Source organism: Mchenga conophoros, linkage group LG7, assembly GCF_057382185.1.
Source record: "Mchenga conophoros isolate Kocher_MC1m ecotype Shallow Benthic linkage group LG7, M_conophoros_male_GT1.1, whole genome shotgun sequence".
Classification (NCBI taxonomy): domain Eukaryota; kingdom Metazoa; phylum Chordata; class Actinopteri; order Cichliformes; family Cichlidae; genus Mchenga; species Mchenga conophoros.
In genome coordinates, this window is record NC_140532.1 from 194,709 (window position 1) to 213,479 (window position 18,771).

The 18,771-nt window shown below is 39.1% G+C and overlaps 1 protein-coding gene across 1 annotated transcript in view; it reads left to right on the plus strand.

Moving 5' to 3' along the window:
* Positions 1 to 8,800: 8,800 nt before the first annotated feature.
* LOC146569251 (uncharacterized) overlaps positions 8,801 to 18,771 on the plus strand; it is a 139,499-nt gene continuing 129,528 nt past the window's right edge. Inside the window, exons 1-13 of the mRNA XM_085281353.1 lie at positions 8,801 to 8,828; positions 8,931 to 9,022; positions 9,835 to 9,931; positions 10,038 to 10,120; positions 10,219 to 10,333; positions 11,952 to 12,127; positions 13,685 to 13,759; positions 14,097 to 15,749; positions 15,904 to 16,056; positions 16,172 to 16,322; positions 17,139 to 17,332; positions 18,086 to 18,213; positions 18,505 to 18,578. Of these exons, the coding sequence (XP_085137479.1) occupies positions 8,945 to 9,022; positions 9,835 to 9,931; positions 10,038 to 10,120; positions 10,219 to 10,333; positions 11,952 to 12,127; positions 13,685 to 13,759; positions 14,097 to 15,749; positions 15,904 to 16,056; positions 16,172 to 16,322; positions 17,139 to 17,332; positions 18,086 to 18,213; positions 18,505 to 18,578 (2,977 nt within the window). The 5' untranslated portion in view covers positions 8,801 to 8,828; positions 8,931 to 8,944. The remainder of the gene's footprint in view (positions 8,829 to 8,930; positions 9,023 to 9,834; positions 9,932 to 10,037; positions 10,121 to 10,218; positions 10,334 to 11,951; positions 12,128 to 13,684; positions 13,760 to 14,096; positions 15,750 to 15,903; positions 16,057 to 16,171; positions 16,323 to 17,138; positions 17,333 to 18,085; positions 18,214 to 18,504; positions 18,579 to 18,771) is intronic.

The following is an 18,771-nucleotide window of genomic DNA, read 5'->3' on the forward strand; positions in this document are numbered from 1 at the left end:
GAAATCAATTTAGTCCTAAGTCCAGTATATGCTTTAGCAAAAGTAAAGTTTTAAGCCTCAACCTAAAAAGTAGAGAGGGCGTCTGTCTCCTGAATCCAAACTGGAAGCTTGGTCCACAGCAGAGGGGCCTGAAAGCTGAAGGGTCTGCCTTCGATTCTGCTTGTAAATACTCTGGGAACCACAAGTGAGCCTGCAGGCTGAGTGAAGTGCTCTAATGGGGTGATATGGTACTATAAGGTTATTAAGATAAGATGGGGCCTGATTATTCATGTGAGGAGCAGGATTTTAAATTTCATTCTGGATTTAATAGGGAGCCAATGAAGAGAAGCCGATATAGGAGAATTATGCTCTCTCTTTCTAGTCCCTGTCAGGACTCTTGCTGCAGTGTTTCAAATCACTTAAATAGATCAGTCTGACAAAGTGAAGCAAGCTAAAAGATCAACACATCATGAAATTATCTAAAGAAACTCAAGAACAGATGAGAAACAAAGTCACTGACATCTGTCATCAGTCTGGGTTTCAAACGCTTGAGGCTTTGGGACCAGAGATGGGCAGTAATGCATTACTTGTAATGTGTTACTGTAATCTGATTACTTTTAAAGTAACAAGTAAAGTAAGGAATTACTATCGCAAAAACGGTAATTAGATTACTGTTACTTTCCTGTAGGAACGCTGCGTTACTGCGTTACTAAAACCATGATTTTTTTTGCGAGAATGTCTCATGACAGTGACGTAAGCGAGTGCGACGTTCATGACAACAGCTGTGTGCAGATCAACAATAGATAATATATCGATTGTGGGAGAGAGTGTGAGCGTGCAGCGTTTAAAGCGTGGAAGTACTGACCTTACTTTGAGTTTGATTCCATAAAAAGTGACAAAAACATTAGCGTCCGCTGTGCGTGGGAAGAAAACTTCTTTTTACAGCGAAAAAACCCCCTAAACTTCCGAGCAAGCACCGAGTGCGCAACGACGTAATGGGAAACTCACAGAGAAACTCGCGGATTCTTCAACTGACCGCTGCGGCACACCTGCACCAGGTAAACCTCCGCCTACCCTACTCCTGCTTTACAGGTGAAAATAGAGCAACAGGACCGCTGAGTCTTTGACTTTATTTATTTTCTGCTGTGTTTTACTTGCATCTATTTGAAAGAGTGAATGTAAACACAAAAAATATTTTATTTTATGTGCTGGAATGTGCAGAAAATAGGTTAAAATGTTAAACTAATTTCTTCAAGTCAGAGAATGTTGCATATAATTAAATTTTTACTTGATGCATAAAGTTAAAAGATTAAAACTGATAAAACAAGTTAAAAAAGAGACTTTTCCATTTGATTACATTTTGTATGATGGATTATGCAGAAAAAGTAGAATTGGGCTGAAAGATCTATCACTTTATCACCTATTCAGGTTGTAAATCGTGTTTTTAAAAAGTAACTAAGTAATTAATTACTTTTGAAAATAAGTAATCAGTAAAGTAATGGGATTACTTTTTGGGGACGTAATCAGTAATTAGTTACTGATTACTTTTTTCAAGTAACTTGACCAACACTGTTTGGGACTCCAGTGAACAATGCTAGCTGCCATTATGGAGAAAGCTTGGAACAGTGGTGAACATTCCCAAGAATGATCAGCCTACCAATATTACTCCAAGACCACACTGACAACTAATCCAGGAGATCACATAAGATTCCAGGGCAACATCTAAAGACTACAGGCCTCATTTGTTTCAAGGATCATGATTCAATTATGAGAAAGTGACTGGGTAAGAATGGCATCCATCCATCCAATGTGAAAACCCCTGTGGCTTCAGCAGGAGGGCTTGAAGACAAAGCTTTCCAAATGTGCCTGTTTCCAGCCAGAGTTTCATTACTTGGGCCATGCCATTTCTTATCAGGGTGTCTCCACAGGTCCCAGCAATGTTAAGGTAGTAGCTAACTGGCAGCCTCCTAAAACAGTTTCAGGAATATGGTCCTCTCTTGGCTTTGCGAAGTTTGCTGTCTCTCTGCATAGACTGGTGGCACAGTCTTGGGGCAGAGCATGGTGTCATTGGGAACTGGACTGAAGAGTGTCACCAAAGCTTTAAGCCATTAAAAACTAAGCTCACAATAGCACCAGTGCTTTCCTTTTACAGATTTCTGTGTGCCTTTTATTTTAGAGGTGGATGCAAGTAATTTCGGCCTGGGCCTTCCCAGTAGGGAGGAGGTAAAGTGAGACTAACAGGCTATGCTAGCCGAGGTTTGAGGCTAAATTATAGTTCAATGAAGTTGGAGTTTTTGGCACATAAGTGGACCGTGACTGAAAAATTCTTGTTGGGCTACAAGTGTAATTTTTATACTGACAAGAACATCACCAACACCACTATGCCCTCCAGCAGGCCGATTCTGTGATAAAATGAAATCCTGGTGTTTTAGCTTAGGTTTGTTTGTTTAATTGTTTAAGTTCATTGCCCCAAAGGTGCTGAGGTGGTGCTCCAACTTTTGCTGCCTCATGTACTAATTAGGAGGTGCTGACTCAAGTTCATCAGGACCACGACCATAAAGGTCTGGAAAGGACTAGACGTTCATGGTGCTACTGGCCAGGTATGTCTGCTGAGGCAGCTCACTGGTGTCAGGCATGGGAACATTGTCAAGTTGCAAAAAACACACAACCAGTTGCTCAAAGCTATATGGGACAGTTGTTGTCTTTTTGCCCAAATGAAAATTTTGCAGCAGGACGATGATCTGAAAGACACCAGATAATCCACCTATGTTCAGCCAAAATGAGTGTCCTAGTCAAAGATCAGACTTAAATCTAACTGAAATGCTTTGGCACAACCTTAAACAGGCTGTTAATTCAAAACAAACAAACAAACAAACAAAAACCCTCCAGTATAACTGAATTAAAACAAGTGGGCAAAGAAGAGTTGACCAAAATCTCTCCACAGTGATGTGAAATATTCATTGCCAGTTATTGCAGTTCTTGGCACAACCGTTTTTTTTGAGGTTTAGGGGGCACTTAACTTTTTCACACTGGGCCATCCATGTAGGTTTAGATAGCTTTTCCCTTAACAGATGAAAATGCATTTTGGGTTTAGTTGCAGTACCTTTGTCTCATATTCAAATTTGTTTGATGACCTGAAATATTTGAGTGTGACAAAAAATAAAAAAACTAAGGAGCAGGTGGGGAAAGTTTTTCACACCAGGCTACATATAGCAGAGCAACAGTTTGTTGTTCTTTCTTTTTGCACCTCACCTGGATATCAATTGCGATTAGCTGCTTTGTTTATGGGTTTAACACATTTAACACAAAAAATAGAACCTGCTTGTAGAAAAATGGTACCACTAGTGTTACTACTTGTTCATATGCCACTCTTTTTTGCCTTTATGTTTGTTTATTTGTTTATTTATAAGGAACCCCATTAGCTTCCACAGCAGTGGTTGCTAGTCTTCCTGGGGCCCAAACCATAAAATACCACCGAATAAAATGTTACACAATGAGTTGGATGCAAAATATCCACATAATTTGGTTCTTACATCCACAATAAGGTTTGACAATTCTGAAAATATAAGCATGTAAATATTAAAAATGATAAAAAACACTCAAACAAAATACACAATTTCCATTACAAGTGACATTACCCTCTTACAATATTTACAAATAAATTAAAAACTGCCCAAATAGGCTTTTAAGTGATTTTTAAAATTATGAATAGAAGCCAATTCTCTAATTGCATAAGGCAACTTATTCCACTGAAAAGATGCTCTAAATATAACAGAGTTTTTCAAAAAGTTACTTTTAACTCGAGGAGTTACTTAATTGTGGTTAGTTGAGAATCGTGTAGCATGATTATGTATTTCATCTGTGAAGGAAACTGTTTCCAGGGCCTAATCCGTGGATCGACTTCCTTCGAGGCGTGGACGTCTATCAGCAGAGAATGTCCCTTAATCTGTAACACAGTCAAATATATTCTCAAGTAATATTCAAGCATGCCATTCAGCGTGTTAGTACGAGCTCGGGAGCAGCTTGGGAGAACAAGAAAACAGAGACTGCTTCAGGTTGTCTTCCCAAATTGACTCAACTTTATTCACAAGTACAACAGTTTATATAGAGGGTAAAATTCATGAGACAGCAGATTTATCAGTTTAAACCAGTACAGACCAAGATAAGGCAGCGTCTTCCTGCCCTTGGGTGAAGAAGCATCCTTTGTGTAGTGTATCAGTTCAGCTACAATTGTGATTATCTCAGCGACATATTTTCAAGGCACAAAACAAAGAGTTCTTAGATTAGTTCTTACACACACACACACGTAGGAAAATATTTAGTATACACATCCAGAAATGCATACACTATTATATATTGTACATATATTTATTAGTTTCAGGTTGGCCATTCTTGTATTTTGCTCGTTTGTGTTGTTGTGTTTGCATATCTCTGTTGCTTGTGGGGCTCGCACACAAGAATTTCACTTGCATGTGCTGTGCCAGTGTGCCTGCACATGTGATGTGACAATAAAAAGTGATTTGATTTGATTTGATTTGATTTGATTTGAAATCTGAAACAAACCATTTGGCCTCAACAGGCGTCTCCTAAAAGATTAAGAAACTAATGTAGCTGAGGGAGTGATCTCTGTGGTATTTCAACCTTGTACCAGCCTGTGATTCTCACACATCAATTCTTGGGTCAAAGAGAAAAATAACTAAAACAAGGGGGGCCTTATTGAATGACAGAGTTTTCCTGCATAATGTCACTATAAAACAATATCCAGTAAATGCTCCCATGGTACTAAAATACCTAACAATCTGGATACTGCAAATGAGCATAAAAAAGTGTGGTGTGTTTACCAGTATTGCTTTCTTTAAGAAAGCAATACTGCCATAGTATAATTTAGCTTGTACAGCTAGCTTGTTTGTAGCCTTTCTTCATTTCATTTTTAATAACATAAACATTTGATGATTTTTTCCATTCAACTTTCCAATAAAGCTTATACTGGGAAATAACAAAATAGTTAAAATCATGTCGGTCATGTAGGTTTCTGGATGCAGAATTAATTACATTTTTTTATTATGGAAAACTGGCATTCACTTAAATAAAAACGACAAATTTTTCATGTGATACGCTGCCCAGATAAATCATGCCTTATACCCCACATTCAAGTCTTAGGAATTTAAGGTTTGGCTCTAACTTCCTATAGCAGATGAAACTGCTCATTTAAGAATTACACATGAAACAACTAAACACAGACACACACACACGGATACACGAGGCGTGTTGGCTGGATTTGATGCTCTTTCAAAGTGAGGATTAACAGCTCTTTTCTCTTTCCTTGGAACTGTCCTGTGCTCAAGGCCAAGAACAAGTCATGGGACTTACAGAACATATCAGACCTGAGCCAAGTGCTCTCATCATGTTTTTTTTTCTTTTTTAAAAATCCCTCCAAGGCACATGTGGTTGCCGATTTTGTAATATCAAAGTCAGTGACGTGCTGTAATTTAGTCCATTTGGTAATTCAAATAGGTGCAAAGGATAAAAAATGATTCCAATAGTAGGTAGAGATCTTTTAATCTCAAGACATACAAAACTCAAATTCTCCAAAGTGGATTGAAAAACTATCCAAACAGTAGATGTTTACAACTTATTTAATAAATGAATACCTTGAAGATTAAAATGAAGACTAGTAGTCGATAAAAAGGTAGGCAAGTTACTTTTAGTGTATATAACTGAAAATGAAAGCACTCATGCCTTTGCTTCTATATTTTTGTACATTTCAAAATTGTAACAAGTTTTCTGTTTGGACAAGATGTAAGTGACCAATAATCACAGCTTTTTGTCTCATGCCCTCTTCCTCTATTCTGAATTTCTTGTATGCAGAAAAGTACTATTTTCTGGAAGAACTATAGCAGTTAGTGTCCTTTACACTTTGCCACTGTTCATTCTGTCTCTACACAGTGGATTTTTGTACACTACAGAATAGTTTAGCTCGGGACATTCTCAGTAGATACAGAATTTTCAACTCTTTTGTGGAATTAACAAAAGAGCTATATTTCATTTTGCTCCATGGCTGTCAGCATGACCATTGATACAGGCTGTTCTTCGAAGTGTGAATGTTAAACTTACGCGGGGAACATGTTTGGAGTTTTTTGGAAAGCCTGGAATTTACAGTTCAAACAAGAGAGATGAGTTGTTTAAGTATTAAATGAAAAAAGCACAACTATTACTTTAAGTCACTTGTAATGGACTAAGCTAATCCCAAATTAACCCTCACCAAACCCTCTTAGGTGGACTTATGATTGCAACAATAATCCCACAGTCATTTGAAGCTGATTTAGATGTACTAAAACTCACAATGGCAGCATAATGTTAACTTTGAAAGAGAATCCAAATCTGCCTTGAAGTCTAACTAGTTCACTTGTGTTGTCAGTCTACTGAGAAGAAGAAAAGCTTGGTTAGGAGGATGCTGGGATGACCTGGTTGAACTTCTCAAATCTGAGCCACTCTTGTGTAGAAACAGCTTTGAAAATGTACCGCAGGTAATGATTGCACAAGCAAGACGTGATATGACAGTAGATACTTGCAAGAACGCAACACAAGGCGTTAAGCTTGCAGAGGTATTTGTGCAGGATTAGCTTGCTTAACATTTTCCCCATCACATGCACATAGTATATTACCATCAGGTCGAGTTCCTTTATCATCTCACTGAAGCAGTAACCTGAATGTTCAAGTCTGCAAAATAGATAAAATGTATGTTTTCAGGCATGACGTCTAATTCTTCAGATCAATTGCATTAATCACTAATAAATACACACGGATATTGCAAATTGTACCTTTGTGATGTGCACTAAGTTAAGTTAAAGGTTAGTTGGGATACTGGCAACTTTTTTCCTCCAATCCCTCTTTCGTCAAATCCCTCAGATGGAAATGATAGGCTCGATTTGCTCAATGGCTGCCAAGATAATGGCTACAGACGAGTAACAGAAAACCCTTGACAGTGTAAACACATGGGTGCTATCTAAACCTCTGCTGCGTTTGGGCCGGAGCCGCTATTGACTGGTGTAATCTGCTGCATAAATCTACAGCTTGGCCCTGTCTGGCTGCTGTCTGGGTTCCGTGCACTTGGACAAAAGCGCCGGACACCTTGCCCACTGACAAAGGGCCTAGCCCTAATTGGAGTAGACAAGGCTTGCTGATGGAGCCTTTTTAAGCAATTGAACTTGGTCAATGAATCTTAGGGGACCTAATACAACATAAGGGACAGGCAGTTTGACTCCAACAACGGCAGTAGCACCAAACTGTCCTGTAGCTCCCCGTCAGCCTAAGCACTGAAGTTGGGCTATGACCCATAATGACTTTTTATCAAAGTACAAAACGGTGAAGGTGTTGATCTTGTGCCACAGTAGGGCTGTAGATGGGCCGTGTTTCATTGTTATTGTGTAATTCAGCTTTGCTTTTTAAAGGACCTGGCGCCATTCCACTGTTTTGTTTTCATGTATTAGAATAGAGAACAGGCCTCACTGTGTCTCCTGACCAAACAGTTTTGGATGAAGGACAAGCTGTTCTTCGTTTGAAAGTTATCAGGAAGGAGACTGGGTTCCTTTTAGAAAGCTATCAGGAATGTGTATGGGAAACCTGTGTGGGCCACTGGAATCTCCTCAAAGAGAAGACTATAGGACAAGTGCAAAGCCCTCACCACGGGAGAGAGGAACTGGTCTTTGTGATCAGAAATGCCATGGAAAAAGTGCGCATTGTTAGCAGCCCAACAGATTTTGTCCCTCTGGTCGTGTGATTCACCTACAAGGTCTCGGGCTCACTGACCCCCCCCCCTGCTGGCTGTTAGAATGCCCACACAAGTCAGTGACACTACATTTTCTTCACACTAAGTAGCCAAATAGCTTTGCTGACCTCAGATTCATAATTTTGCTTCTGTAACTTCTGTGCAACTTTTTTCAATAACTGTGCAACAATATGAATTATTGTTTCAATGTTTTCTAGTTGGACTTCACCAGACAGATCTACAATTGTTATGCTATAAGTGTATTGAAAATTAAAGCATTTTTATTCAGATCATTTTTCTGTAATTTGATAGAATTTGATATTAAAAGATGAAACTTTTGGTATATTGTCTCTCTAGTTATTGTCACGCATTATAAGGGGCTTCTTCTAGAGCTGTGTACCTTCGTGATGTGCACTAAGCCATTGCCTGTGATCGCCATCTTGTGGTAGTTTTTTCCTCTGTTCTGGTCGCCTGTTGATCAACGGGAAATTTAAACTGATGATGTAAAAAATTAAATAAATGCCTGCTTATTTACTCTTTTTTCTTTGTCTCGTGCGTTAGGAAGTTTCCAAGGATCAAAATAATTCAAGAATAGAATTATTAAATTGCAGCCAACGTTTGAGGCATTTTGAAATCATTTCATTTTTATAGCAAGCAACACGTGATTTTCTTTTTTCTTCTTCCTTTTTTAAGGACACAATGTATGTGCCACACATAAAAATGCCTAAATTAGCGCCCTCTTCATTCTTCATGTAAACACCATTAGAAAAGGACTCCTTTTCTAATGGTGTTTACATGAAAAATGAAGATAAAAATACTGACGTCAATACAACAAATGCAGTCTAAAAAAATTAAAAACAAAATGTAAGCCGCCTTTTTCCATTTAAAATATGAATTAGTTTTTCTTTTGCGTTTTGTTCGGTAAGTCCCTTTCGAGACTTCGTAGTTCACAGCGTTGTTTCCATAGAGACAGAACTTCGTCTAGACGCAAGAGGATCTTTCAGCCAAGTTCTTCTAAGCGAGTATAGCACTAGTGCTGTATCCAGGTAGGACATTTTAAATAATTACGTATAACTTAACGGTAAATATGAGTACTTTGGATAAACGTGTTACAGTAAATGGTTTCAGCAACTGAAACTTAGCAGACCGTCTAATCATGCCTTCATTTTCACTGCTCTGACAGATAAGTAAATCGTCATGCTGGAGCTGGATGAGCCATTCACCTCTGACGAAACTGAAGAAGAACAGGAAAATGTTTCATGTCATGAAGAAGAGGTAAGGGTGTGGGCCTCGTTCTAAAAATACAGCACATGCATGTATGTTTCCGCTATTCTCCAAAATATTCTCTTCATTTACTATTTTTTGTCCAATTCTGCATACATTCTATCACCCGGAGAGCTGGAAATTAACAGCTATTTGTCAGGGTAGACACCTTAATTTATATCTCTACCACAAAAGCATCAGGATGATTCGTTTGAGAGCCACACATGAGCTTAGAGTGACACTGAACAGGACAGCGAAGCTAAACGGATAATGGATAGAAGATAAATTATGCACAACATAAGCTGACCCTCCGTAAATCCACTTACTGCCTTATGACTTATACATCCCAACTATTGCTTTTTCATATAGTGAGTATGGATGGGATTTAAGAAATTCTTCCAAATAAAAATAAATGGTACCAAATTGTCCAGTTCATTGGACTAATATCTCTTTAAGTGTAGTAATGCCATTTATGAATGCTGCTTAGAAAACAAAATGATAATTGCAACACAGTGACCCCAAAACCTTTGAGCTTTTGTATGTGTGGGTCACATACAGTGCAGACCCTTTTTTCCTTACTTTGTTTTTCTACTTTTGCATTCTCCCTGAACGTCTGCTGGCCTACTTTAAAATTAATCAGAAATCAATAAGGAAACCGATTGACCCATAAGCAGAATAGACAATGGATTTAGTATCAGTAAGAGTTATTGCTTCACTTTTGTCCCCACAATGCTTGCTAATATTGTTAATATTGCTTGCTTATATTAACATTTTCCTTTTGTGGCGAAAGCAGAAATAATAATTAACCTATTTTCTGACCGCAGGCTTCAGATAATTTCCCACCAGCTCTTCTAAGCTACTTTGAAACATCAAAAACTAGAGCGGCAGTTTGTGAGAAACTTATCCTTGAGGAACTTGAAGGTAAGTAATAACTTACAGCATTTAACTAATGTGTACGGTGATAAAGCTGAGATTATCTCCTCACCATTCTGGATTTTGTCTGCACTGTCTTTGAATTCCATGTCAGACTTCACACCATCAGATTCCACTGATAATATGATGAGGCTATCAAATGAAGTCAGCAAAGATATGGTGAAAGTGAATGAACAGGTAAATTGGTCTTAACGGTCTAATCTTGGTTGTTTTATTACATCTAAAATATGTCACGTGGCCTAATTTTTAAAAATGATTTCTTTTTACTGATACAGGTGGGTGGTGAAACAGAAAATGAGGAAAAAAAGGCTGATGGGTCCCTTCTTCAAACACGAATAGTGACACAAAATCCTTTGACTCACAATATGTCCATGTGGCCTAATAATGAAGGTAGATAACATGTACATGTGTATTGTTTGGGACAAAGACACCATTGTTGTAGTTTTGCTTCTGTACATCACCACAATTGATTGTAGATCAAACAACCAGCATGTGCTTGAAGTACACAGGCCAATAGCTAAACTGGACTCAAACGTTTTTACAGTGTTTTATTATGAAGTCAACAGGTGAATTTGTGGCAAAGTGTTACTAATGATGCGGCCGTGGGTCAGTGGGGGTGAAGGGGGAATTGGCAGGTTGCGACGGGGATGGAGCGGGTGCATCTGGGAAGAAAGGAGAACAAGGTTAAGAAGGCGCCAGACGCAGGGTATTTAGCGGAGGTGGTAATGACTGACAATGCTTACTGATAGTCAGGGTGAGCTTGGCTTTGAGGGAGAGGCGAAGAGAATCCAGGTGAGTACTGAAAAAGGCTGGCTGACCTGAGTGCCGAGGTGGTGAGTGGTGGCTGGAGGGCAGGCAGGTGAGGTTCTTTGTATTTTTCCAGAATGCGAAGATAATCCAAGGAGAGCTGAGGTTGAAGGCAATGGCAAAGAAGGTCCAGGAAAACTGTAGCACAGGAAACCAAAGTAGGCAGCAAAACAAGTGGCAAGAGCATGGGGCAAAACCTTAGCACCGATACCAACGTGAGGTCATTGACAAACTGGCAGCAAAGGAGCGTCTGAGTGGAGCTTAAATCCTCAGCCTGATTACCCAGAATCAGCCTCAGGTGTGCAGGACTGCAGGAGAGATGATGGCTCCGCCCAGGGGTGGAGACCAAGGGACTCAGGTGCCTGGTGGAACTTTCCAGTCAAACCTCCAGATCCTGACACAGACTTTCTTTTTTGCTTCAGTCCCCTATTTCCCCCAGGTTCAAATTTAATGGGATAATTGATTGACAAGCAGTGGCCATGTGAGGCCTGATCATTTTTTTTAAATTTTAAATGAAGGAGATATAATATCTCAAGTCAATTCAATTCAAGTCAATTCAATTCGATGTGTTTAATTTTTGTTTTTATAGCTTTATACTGTAATTTCAATTATTTATAATATCAGGCCAAAAGAGATGTTAGTGGAAGTGAGTGAAAAAAGTGAAGAAAAAAAAACTATCAGAGAGACAGCCAAAACTTTAGAAATGGCCAGAAAAGTGAACAACTTTGAGGTTACTGAAGTTCTGATGTTGCATAATACAGCCATAATACACTCGAAATAAAGGTAAAAGGTAACATAGTTTGCCACAAGACGTCACTACTTTCATAGAATTTGCTGTCACTCACGACTTCAGTAACATGAAAAGGTAGATAATCCTGTCTTGTGAATAGACTTTTAAATTTGCAACTGAAAGCATAAAGCTAATGGTGATCAAGCTTCCTGGAGGTATATTTTAGTTAAATCATATATAATGTAGATGGACTCAAAATCACTGCCACGTCACTGATGTAAATTTAGAAAAAAGATTAGATTTGGATCATTCTTTATGCAGGAAATTTGGTTGTTATTTGTTATTAGTGCATAACAATCAATGGAGAGGCAAGGCATGTCTTACTTTGAGCCTGATTTGAACTACATATGCATGGCTTTCCTTTCTTGCTTACTGAACTATTGAAGCCTTACATTTTTGTATTTGTCTTAGATGGAGCTGGAACAGATCGATGTTGGGAGACTGAGAAATATTTGGCCCGGGACTTTAGCAAACATGACATAGCACCAGAGAAACACTGTGATGAGGAGATGCATAAAAACGAGGAAAGGCAAAAAAGAGAAATTAACTTCCAGGAGGAGCTGAGGAAGATAATGGAGGCAGAGAAAGTAAGTTACTTCTGACTTTTTTTTCTCTCCTCGACATAGTACTTTTGGATCCAGGTGGTAGAGCAGCTATCCCATAATTGCTACGAATAAACAATAAGCTGGTCTTAAGGGTAATTACATAACCCAGCCTTACTTGGATATGGAGGAAGTGGAAAAGAGGCCTCTGATAGCCTGGTGCACCACAGAGCCATTGTTTATGTTTATGGCTGATACCTTACTTAGTAAGTACACAGACTTAGTCCACAGACCGATCAAGCTCACCACAGAGGATATGAAAGGTTTGACTGTAATTGTCCACTGGAGCAAAAATTGTGTGTCTTTAGGACACTGACACACTGAGAACACCATCCCCAAAGACACAGTGGGCAGAGAAGCAGAAGATCATCATATCAAGAAGAGCCTGAGTAAATGTGGTTATCCAGCTGGGTATTTGACTACGCTGGGAAGACAACTAAGCAGTGCTAAAGTGTCATCTAAAGTGAAGACCACTGGTGATTCCTTATGTGTCTGGAGTGTCGGAACAACAGTGACACATGTTTTCATAACATTGTGTCTCTGTGGCTTTCAAATTCCAAACAAAACTCTCAAAAGTTTGTCCACCCCGAGGATTGTGTCCTCTGCCTTAAACAGAGTAATATTGTGTACGCAGTTAAGGACCAAGAACATTGAGATGAATTATGTAGGTAAACTAAACAACCTCAAGCTTAAGAAATGGCACAACACATAAGAGATAGCTTGTCTAGCCTGGACTCTACAGTCTATTTACAGCATTAAAGCAGTGGTCACGCTTTCACTGGCACATGGAGGAACACTGATTTGAGCGTAGTAACAAAGGAACCCTCCAACCAAACATAGTTTACACAAAGATCACATTGGGAAGACAGGTCAGAAACTGATAAGAAGAACAACGAAAATACACAACATGAGGTGAGAGGAGGAGAAAAACGAACTCCACGCAGAGTGAGCTCCTAATGGGAGAACAGTTTGAGAACAGAAAAAATAATAATTAGGATAGATTGCAGATTATTATTGTGTAAGCTGTAGAGTACTGCAGCATTTTGGTAATTAGTGCAGTGTATTGTGATTGCAGTCCTGTGCTTCTACAGTAACTGTGGCAGGAGCAAGATTGGTGCTTGAGTTATTCTCTCGCTCCTTTAAAATGAACTTAAACTCCTGCATCGTAACCATTTTTGACAATTTCTGTCCCTTCTGTAGATTATTCCAGAAAACCAGGCCAGCCATATTTAAAAGCCTTTTCCCCTCAGTTCTGTTCTGATTCTCAGGACAAACATTTGTATTATGATAATATGATGGGCTGGTATGGTGTGGTACAGGCTGGTATGTACAGCATTCATCACTAAAGTCAAGGGACCTGTTGTTTTACTGTGTTCTTAAGGAGTGGGGAAAATAAATGTATTCATTCAGATGCCTCAGGATTAGATGTTTCATACCCCTAGACAAGGGTACGGAGGGCAAACTGTCACAGAGAAAATACAGAATGCAGCAAAAATGGCTGTATTAATTAACCCTGTTGTGTTTTATTTATTCTGGTTCCAGCTGCATGAAAAGGAACTGGAATTGATGGCGAAAAGAGCCCAGGAAAAACTTGAGCAGGAGATGCTGCTTCAGCAGGTAATTAATTTTTTTATTTTTTTCAAATTTGTGTGCAGTGTGACGTAGAGCACAGGCTCACCATTGTAGTTTTAGACATTTGATATACTTTTGGGTATTTGTTATCAGCGCAGCATTTGGTAGAATCAATTTACTGAACATATTGGATTTATAAATCAGTGGTCCTCAAAAACACACCTTAAATTTAGTACTTATAGATGCTTTTTTCCATTTTGATTGAATACTTTTTGTGATGTTTGTAAATTCCATGTAGTTTGCTTAATATATTTCAAAGAATAGATTAAAGAAATGAGGCAACTAGTTTTTTTGTAACTCTATAAATATCATCTCTAATTAGGAACTGATTGGTAACTTACAAAAACAAGTGGAGCAAGAGAGGAGGATGATTGAGGAAGAGCAGAGAAAGAAAAACAAAGAGAAGAAAAGGAAAAATGAAGAAGAGAAAAGGAAAAATGAAGACATGCAAGCGAAAAAGAAGCAGGAAGAGGAAGACAGAAGGAAAATGAAGGAGGAAGAAGAGAAAATTAAGAGTGAAGAAGAACAGAAAAGGAAGAAACTGGAAGAGAGGAAAAGATTGGATGAAGAGGAAAAGAAAAACATGATAAAATTAAGACATAAAGAAGAAAAGAAGCAAAAGGAGCTGTGGGAAAGGGAGGAGGTAAAGAAGAAAATGGAAGAAGAAGAGATTAGAAAGAAAGAGGAAGAGAGAAAAATTGAAGAAATCAAGGATGAGGAGAGGAGAAGAGAGATACAAGAGGTGGAGGAGATAAAGCAAAAGCAGAAGGAGAGAAAGAAAAACAGGAAAAGTGAGGACGAGGAAACAAGAATAATGGATGTCAAAAACAATGTGACAGAGGTTTCTGGAAGGAAGATGACTGAAGATCAAAAGACAAAAAATAAAGAAATAAGAAGTATTAAGGAAGAAAAGAGAATAGATAACGGAGGTGAGGAAGAGACGACAAGAAAGGAAATTGTAAGAAAAACTACAGAACATAAAATGGAAAGAAATGAGGTAGAGCAAAGAGAAAAGCCCGAGATGAAGAAAAAGCTGTTGAATGAAGACATCAGGGGAAAAGATGAGAATAAAAGAATAGATGACAAAATGCAACTCACGGAAAGTGAGGAAAAGAAAAAGAACGATGAGGAGAGTTTGGAAAATCAAGATATGATGAGGAAGGAGGAAAAGACTAAAACAAACAAAGAAGAGCTGATTACAATGAGAATGGAAGAAATGAAACAGAATGAAGAACAAGAACACAGAAACACAGATGAAGTAATAAAACTCAAGCCAGAGATTTGTGAGAATAAAGACCAGAACACAAAAATGGAACATGAGAGGAAAAAAGATAAAGAAAAGAAGCAAGAAGAGTTGCAGAAACACCAAGAGGGGCTTAGTATAGGAAAAAAGAAGGATGGGACGGGAAACAAGGAAGATGCAAAGGATTATGGAAATGAGGTGAAGGAAAACATACAAGCAGAAGAAAGGAAAGTAGAAGAAGAGTTGAAAGAACGAGTCATAAGTAAGAATGAGCTGCGAGACAAGGAAAGAGAAAATAGCAGCATGCAATCTCAGAATACTGGCAGGATCTCACACCCAGGAGGCAACACCACGCGGACCTCAAGCGCTAATTCACTGCAGAGTGAATCTACAGCTGACCCCGTCAGCTCTGAAACTGCAAAACAACAGAACCTAAACAAGAACATCAGTCAGATCCCTGTGTATAAAACCAGTAACCGACAAGATCCTGCAAAGCCTGGCACTTCTTCTTGCTTTTTGCCTGCAGGCCTTCCAGAGCACACAGAGCAGAAGAGGCTGTTGTGGATGAAGGAATGCATCCGTTGGTCTAATCTGTCCTGCCAGAACAGGAGGAAGCAGAAAGGATCAGTCCGGAGTAGGACAGGGCCAAGGAGGGTGGCAGAGGGTAGCAGTCTGCCCCCTCTGTGCCCACACACTCTGCTTCAGTCCACAGGATGGAGATCCCTGCAGGAGGTAACATACTGTGTGCTTAGCTGTGATCCAGGAACACTGATGAAAATGTTTTGTACTTAAATGTTTGTTGTGTTCGGAAAGAATATTCACACATAGAACCCATTATTTTCATTTGAGATCCAGAAGCGCTGAAATATGTTTGGCTCTCTTTCAGGTTACCAGTGTGACCTTGGAGGACTTACCTGGCTGTAGCCTTTTTACCCTTGCCCAGTGTACTCAACTTCAGTCGCTCACCCTCAGACGCTGTGGACTGAAATCATTGGAAGGTATCAACCACTTACAAGAGCTCTGGTACATTGACCTACAGGTGATTATATAGTTAAAAATAACAAAAATAACAAAAAACTAGTCATTACTGTGATTTTTTTTCATGTTGTTTCAGTCATTTCAGTCACAACAGCTTTGCTTTTGTTTTGTTTTAGGAAAATGACATCTCATTTGTGGATTGTGAAAACATGAGCAGCTTACGAGTTCTTCAACTTGCCCACAACAAGCTGACTTCCATCCATGGTTTAAATGGTGCTGAGAATTTGGATATTCTTGATCTCTCGCATAACTCCATCACCCGTATTGGTGAGAACTCATGAAACACTGACAGCTATTGAAAAAAGCCCCAAAAAAGAAAAACGGATTAATTTTTTCGTCAGTATAATGTCTGAAAGTGTTTGTGTTTTAAATACTTATTTGCTAACAATGTGTGTGTAGCAGCTTGAGATAACGCGTGACTGATCCGAACACCTGGTAAGTCTAAAATCCTCAAAAAAGAGCAGCATTCACTTAACCTGAGAACAGGCACGATGCCATCGTGTTCCATGTAAACACAGAAAGTAGTATGAGTGTGAAACTTCAAAATAAAAAGAGTCTATGGAGTATGTCAAATGCATTTGGACTTCTTTATGTTTAACAAAATGAATGAAAGTTATGGCTCTTAACATCAGAATCCTGGTAAAAGACATGCTGCAGTTACAATACATTTCTTACATATATTTCATTTGAAATTCTAAAGGACTACATTCAGAGCTTATCAAACCTGAGAAATAAACGTGAAAATGGAAAAAAACAAACAAACAGTATCTAAAATCTTTCATGCAACATTTTACTTATTACCTCACATGCTAAAGGACTATCATAGATGGACATCAGGAATTCCAAGTTTCCCTCCAGGTTTAACTAAACTTCCTCTTCTGGTCAAAAAAATCAATGTAATGTAATGTAACACAAGAGGGCAGCATCTCTCTTCTTTCCTGCTGAGGACTTCACACCATTCACTCTGCAGTGAAAACTGCAATTTTGACTCCATGTACAGACTGTACTTTTTTTTTAGACTGTATCATGTCAACTTTTAAGACTCATGCTCTGCTTTCTGCATATATTCTGTCTGCTTCCTAGCTGGTCTGGAGTCTGTAAGGAGGCTACAGAGGTTGTCAGTGAACCACAACCAGCTGATCAACACCAAAGGGATGAGAGATGTATATACACTGCTCCACCTGGATTGCTCTCACAACCACCTGGCCAACGTGGAGGGTCTGGAGAACAGTGCTCTGCTTCACACACTGGATCTAAGAGGAAACGGCCTTACTGAGGTAAAAACTCACAGCAGATGACTGGAAGCACTAAATCTAATATCACTGTTCACTGTTGCAATTTTGCGAGAGCTGCAGAGAAAGTGGTGTGGGTGTTTGAGACAGGTGATGGGCTTGAATTAAGCCTAAAATCCTTTTGCTTTTATCTACTACGTGCCCTTTTAATTGAGAAACAGTTCCCCTTATTCCAGAAGTTACGTTTAGTGATAAATGATTGTCAAACCTTCAAAAAATAAAATTAAAACCAGGCAAGTATGACAAATATAAATCAGGTGCTTAATTTCAATTAAAAAAAAAAGGAAGCTGATCCATCAGATCTAATCCAAGAAGTACCTCAGTCAAACACATGCTGTTGTTTGCTAATTCGCATTTCTCAGCTGTGAAAATAAATTTTACCTGGCCAAATTTCAAATTTTCTCCAGTCCAGCAGATGTGCTGTTAAAAATGTATATTATTGCACACATGTGATAATGGCCCACTCTATCCTCAGTAATCTTTCAGTCACAGATTAACTATGCTTGTGTTTGCCAAGCCTGAAAGTTTTATCACAGTGCTTCACAAGCAGTGTGAAAATGAACCTGACGAGCTTCGCTTGTGGCAGGCACTCATAGCAGTAGGCATAGCAGGGCTAAAACAACTGACATTGATGGATGAGGTCGTTTCGTTGCTACAGCAGGAGCAGCGGTGTGAAGTTAGTCTAACCTCACAGTGTGATGGGTGTTAACTGACGACTTTGTCCTGTTGCTTCATCAGCCCCCGAGTCTGAACAACCAGGTCCTCCTCAGAGAGCTATATCTGGATGACAACAGCGTCTCCTCCCTTCACGGCCTCGCTGCCTGCTGGCTTCCTCTAATGCAGCACCTCTCTGCAGCTCAAAACGGGTATCCAGTATTCATCCAATACTACTTGCCATCTGTCTTCGCCTAAGTTTTGTTATGTGATATATATTCAAAGTAGAAAATAACACACGTGCCACAATTTTTTCTGGCTTTTCTTTCTTTTGAAAATGTAACTTGATATAAAAAATTGCAATCAGTAGGTTCTGTAAAACCACGACGAGTCAAAGCCACACAGTCGCATAAATTCAAAATGCTTCTGTGTTTAACGGTGACATGAGCGATGCATTGAGATGTGGTCTAGCTTCTAATGTAATTTGTCTCTTATTTTCCTAGAATTACTCAGCTGCCCTCCATGTCTAATTTTGTGTCCCTTGAAAATCTGGATCTTAGATACAACTGCCTGTCAGGTAACATGTTTTCTTTATAAAATGGTGAATGGGCTGTGCTTGTTTAGCGCTGTTTTACCTTAGTGGTTCAGCAAATGTCTCTTGTTCACTGTTATGCAAGCGCTACTCCTAATAGAGCATCGCCTGCTCTGTTAGGAGCAGCTTGGCCTTCATTGTTTTGCTCAGGACAGCCTGAGTATAGAGCTGCTAATCC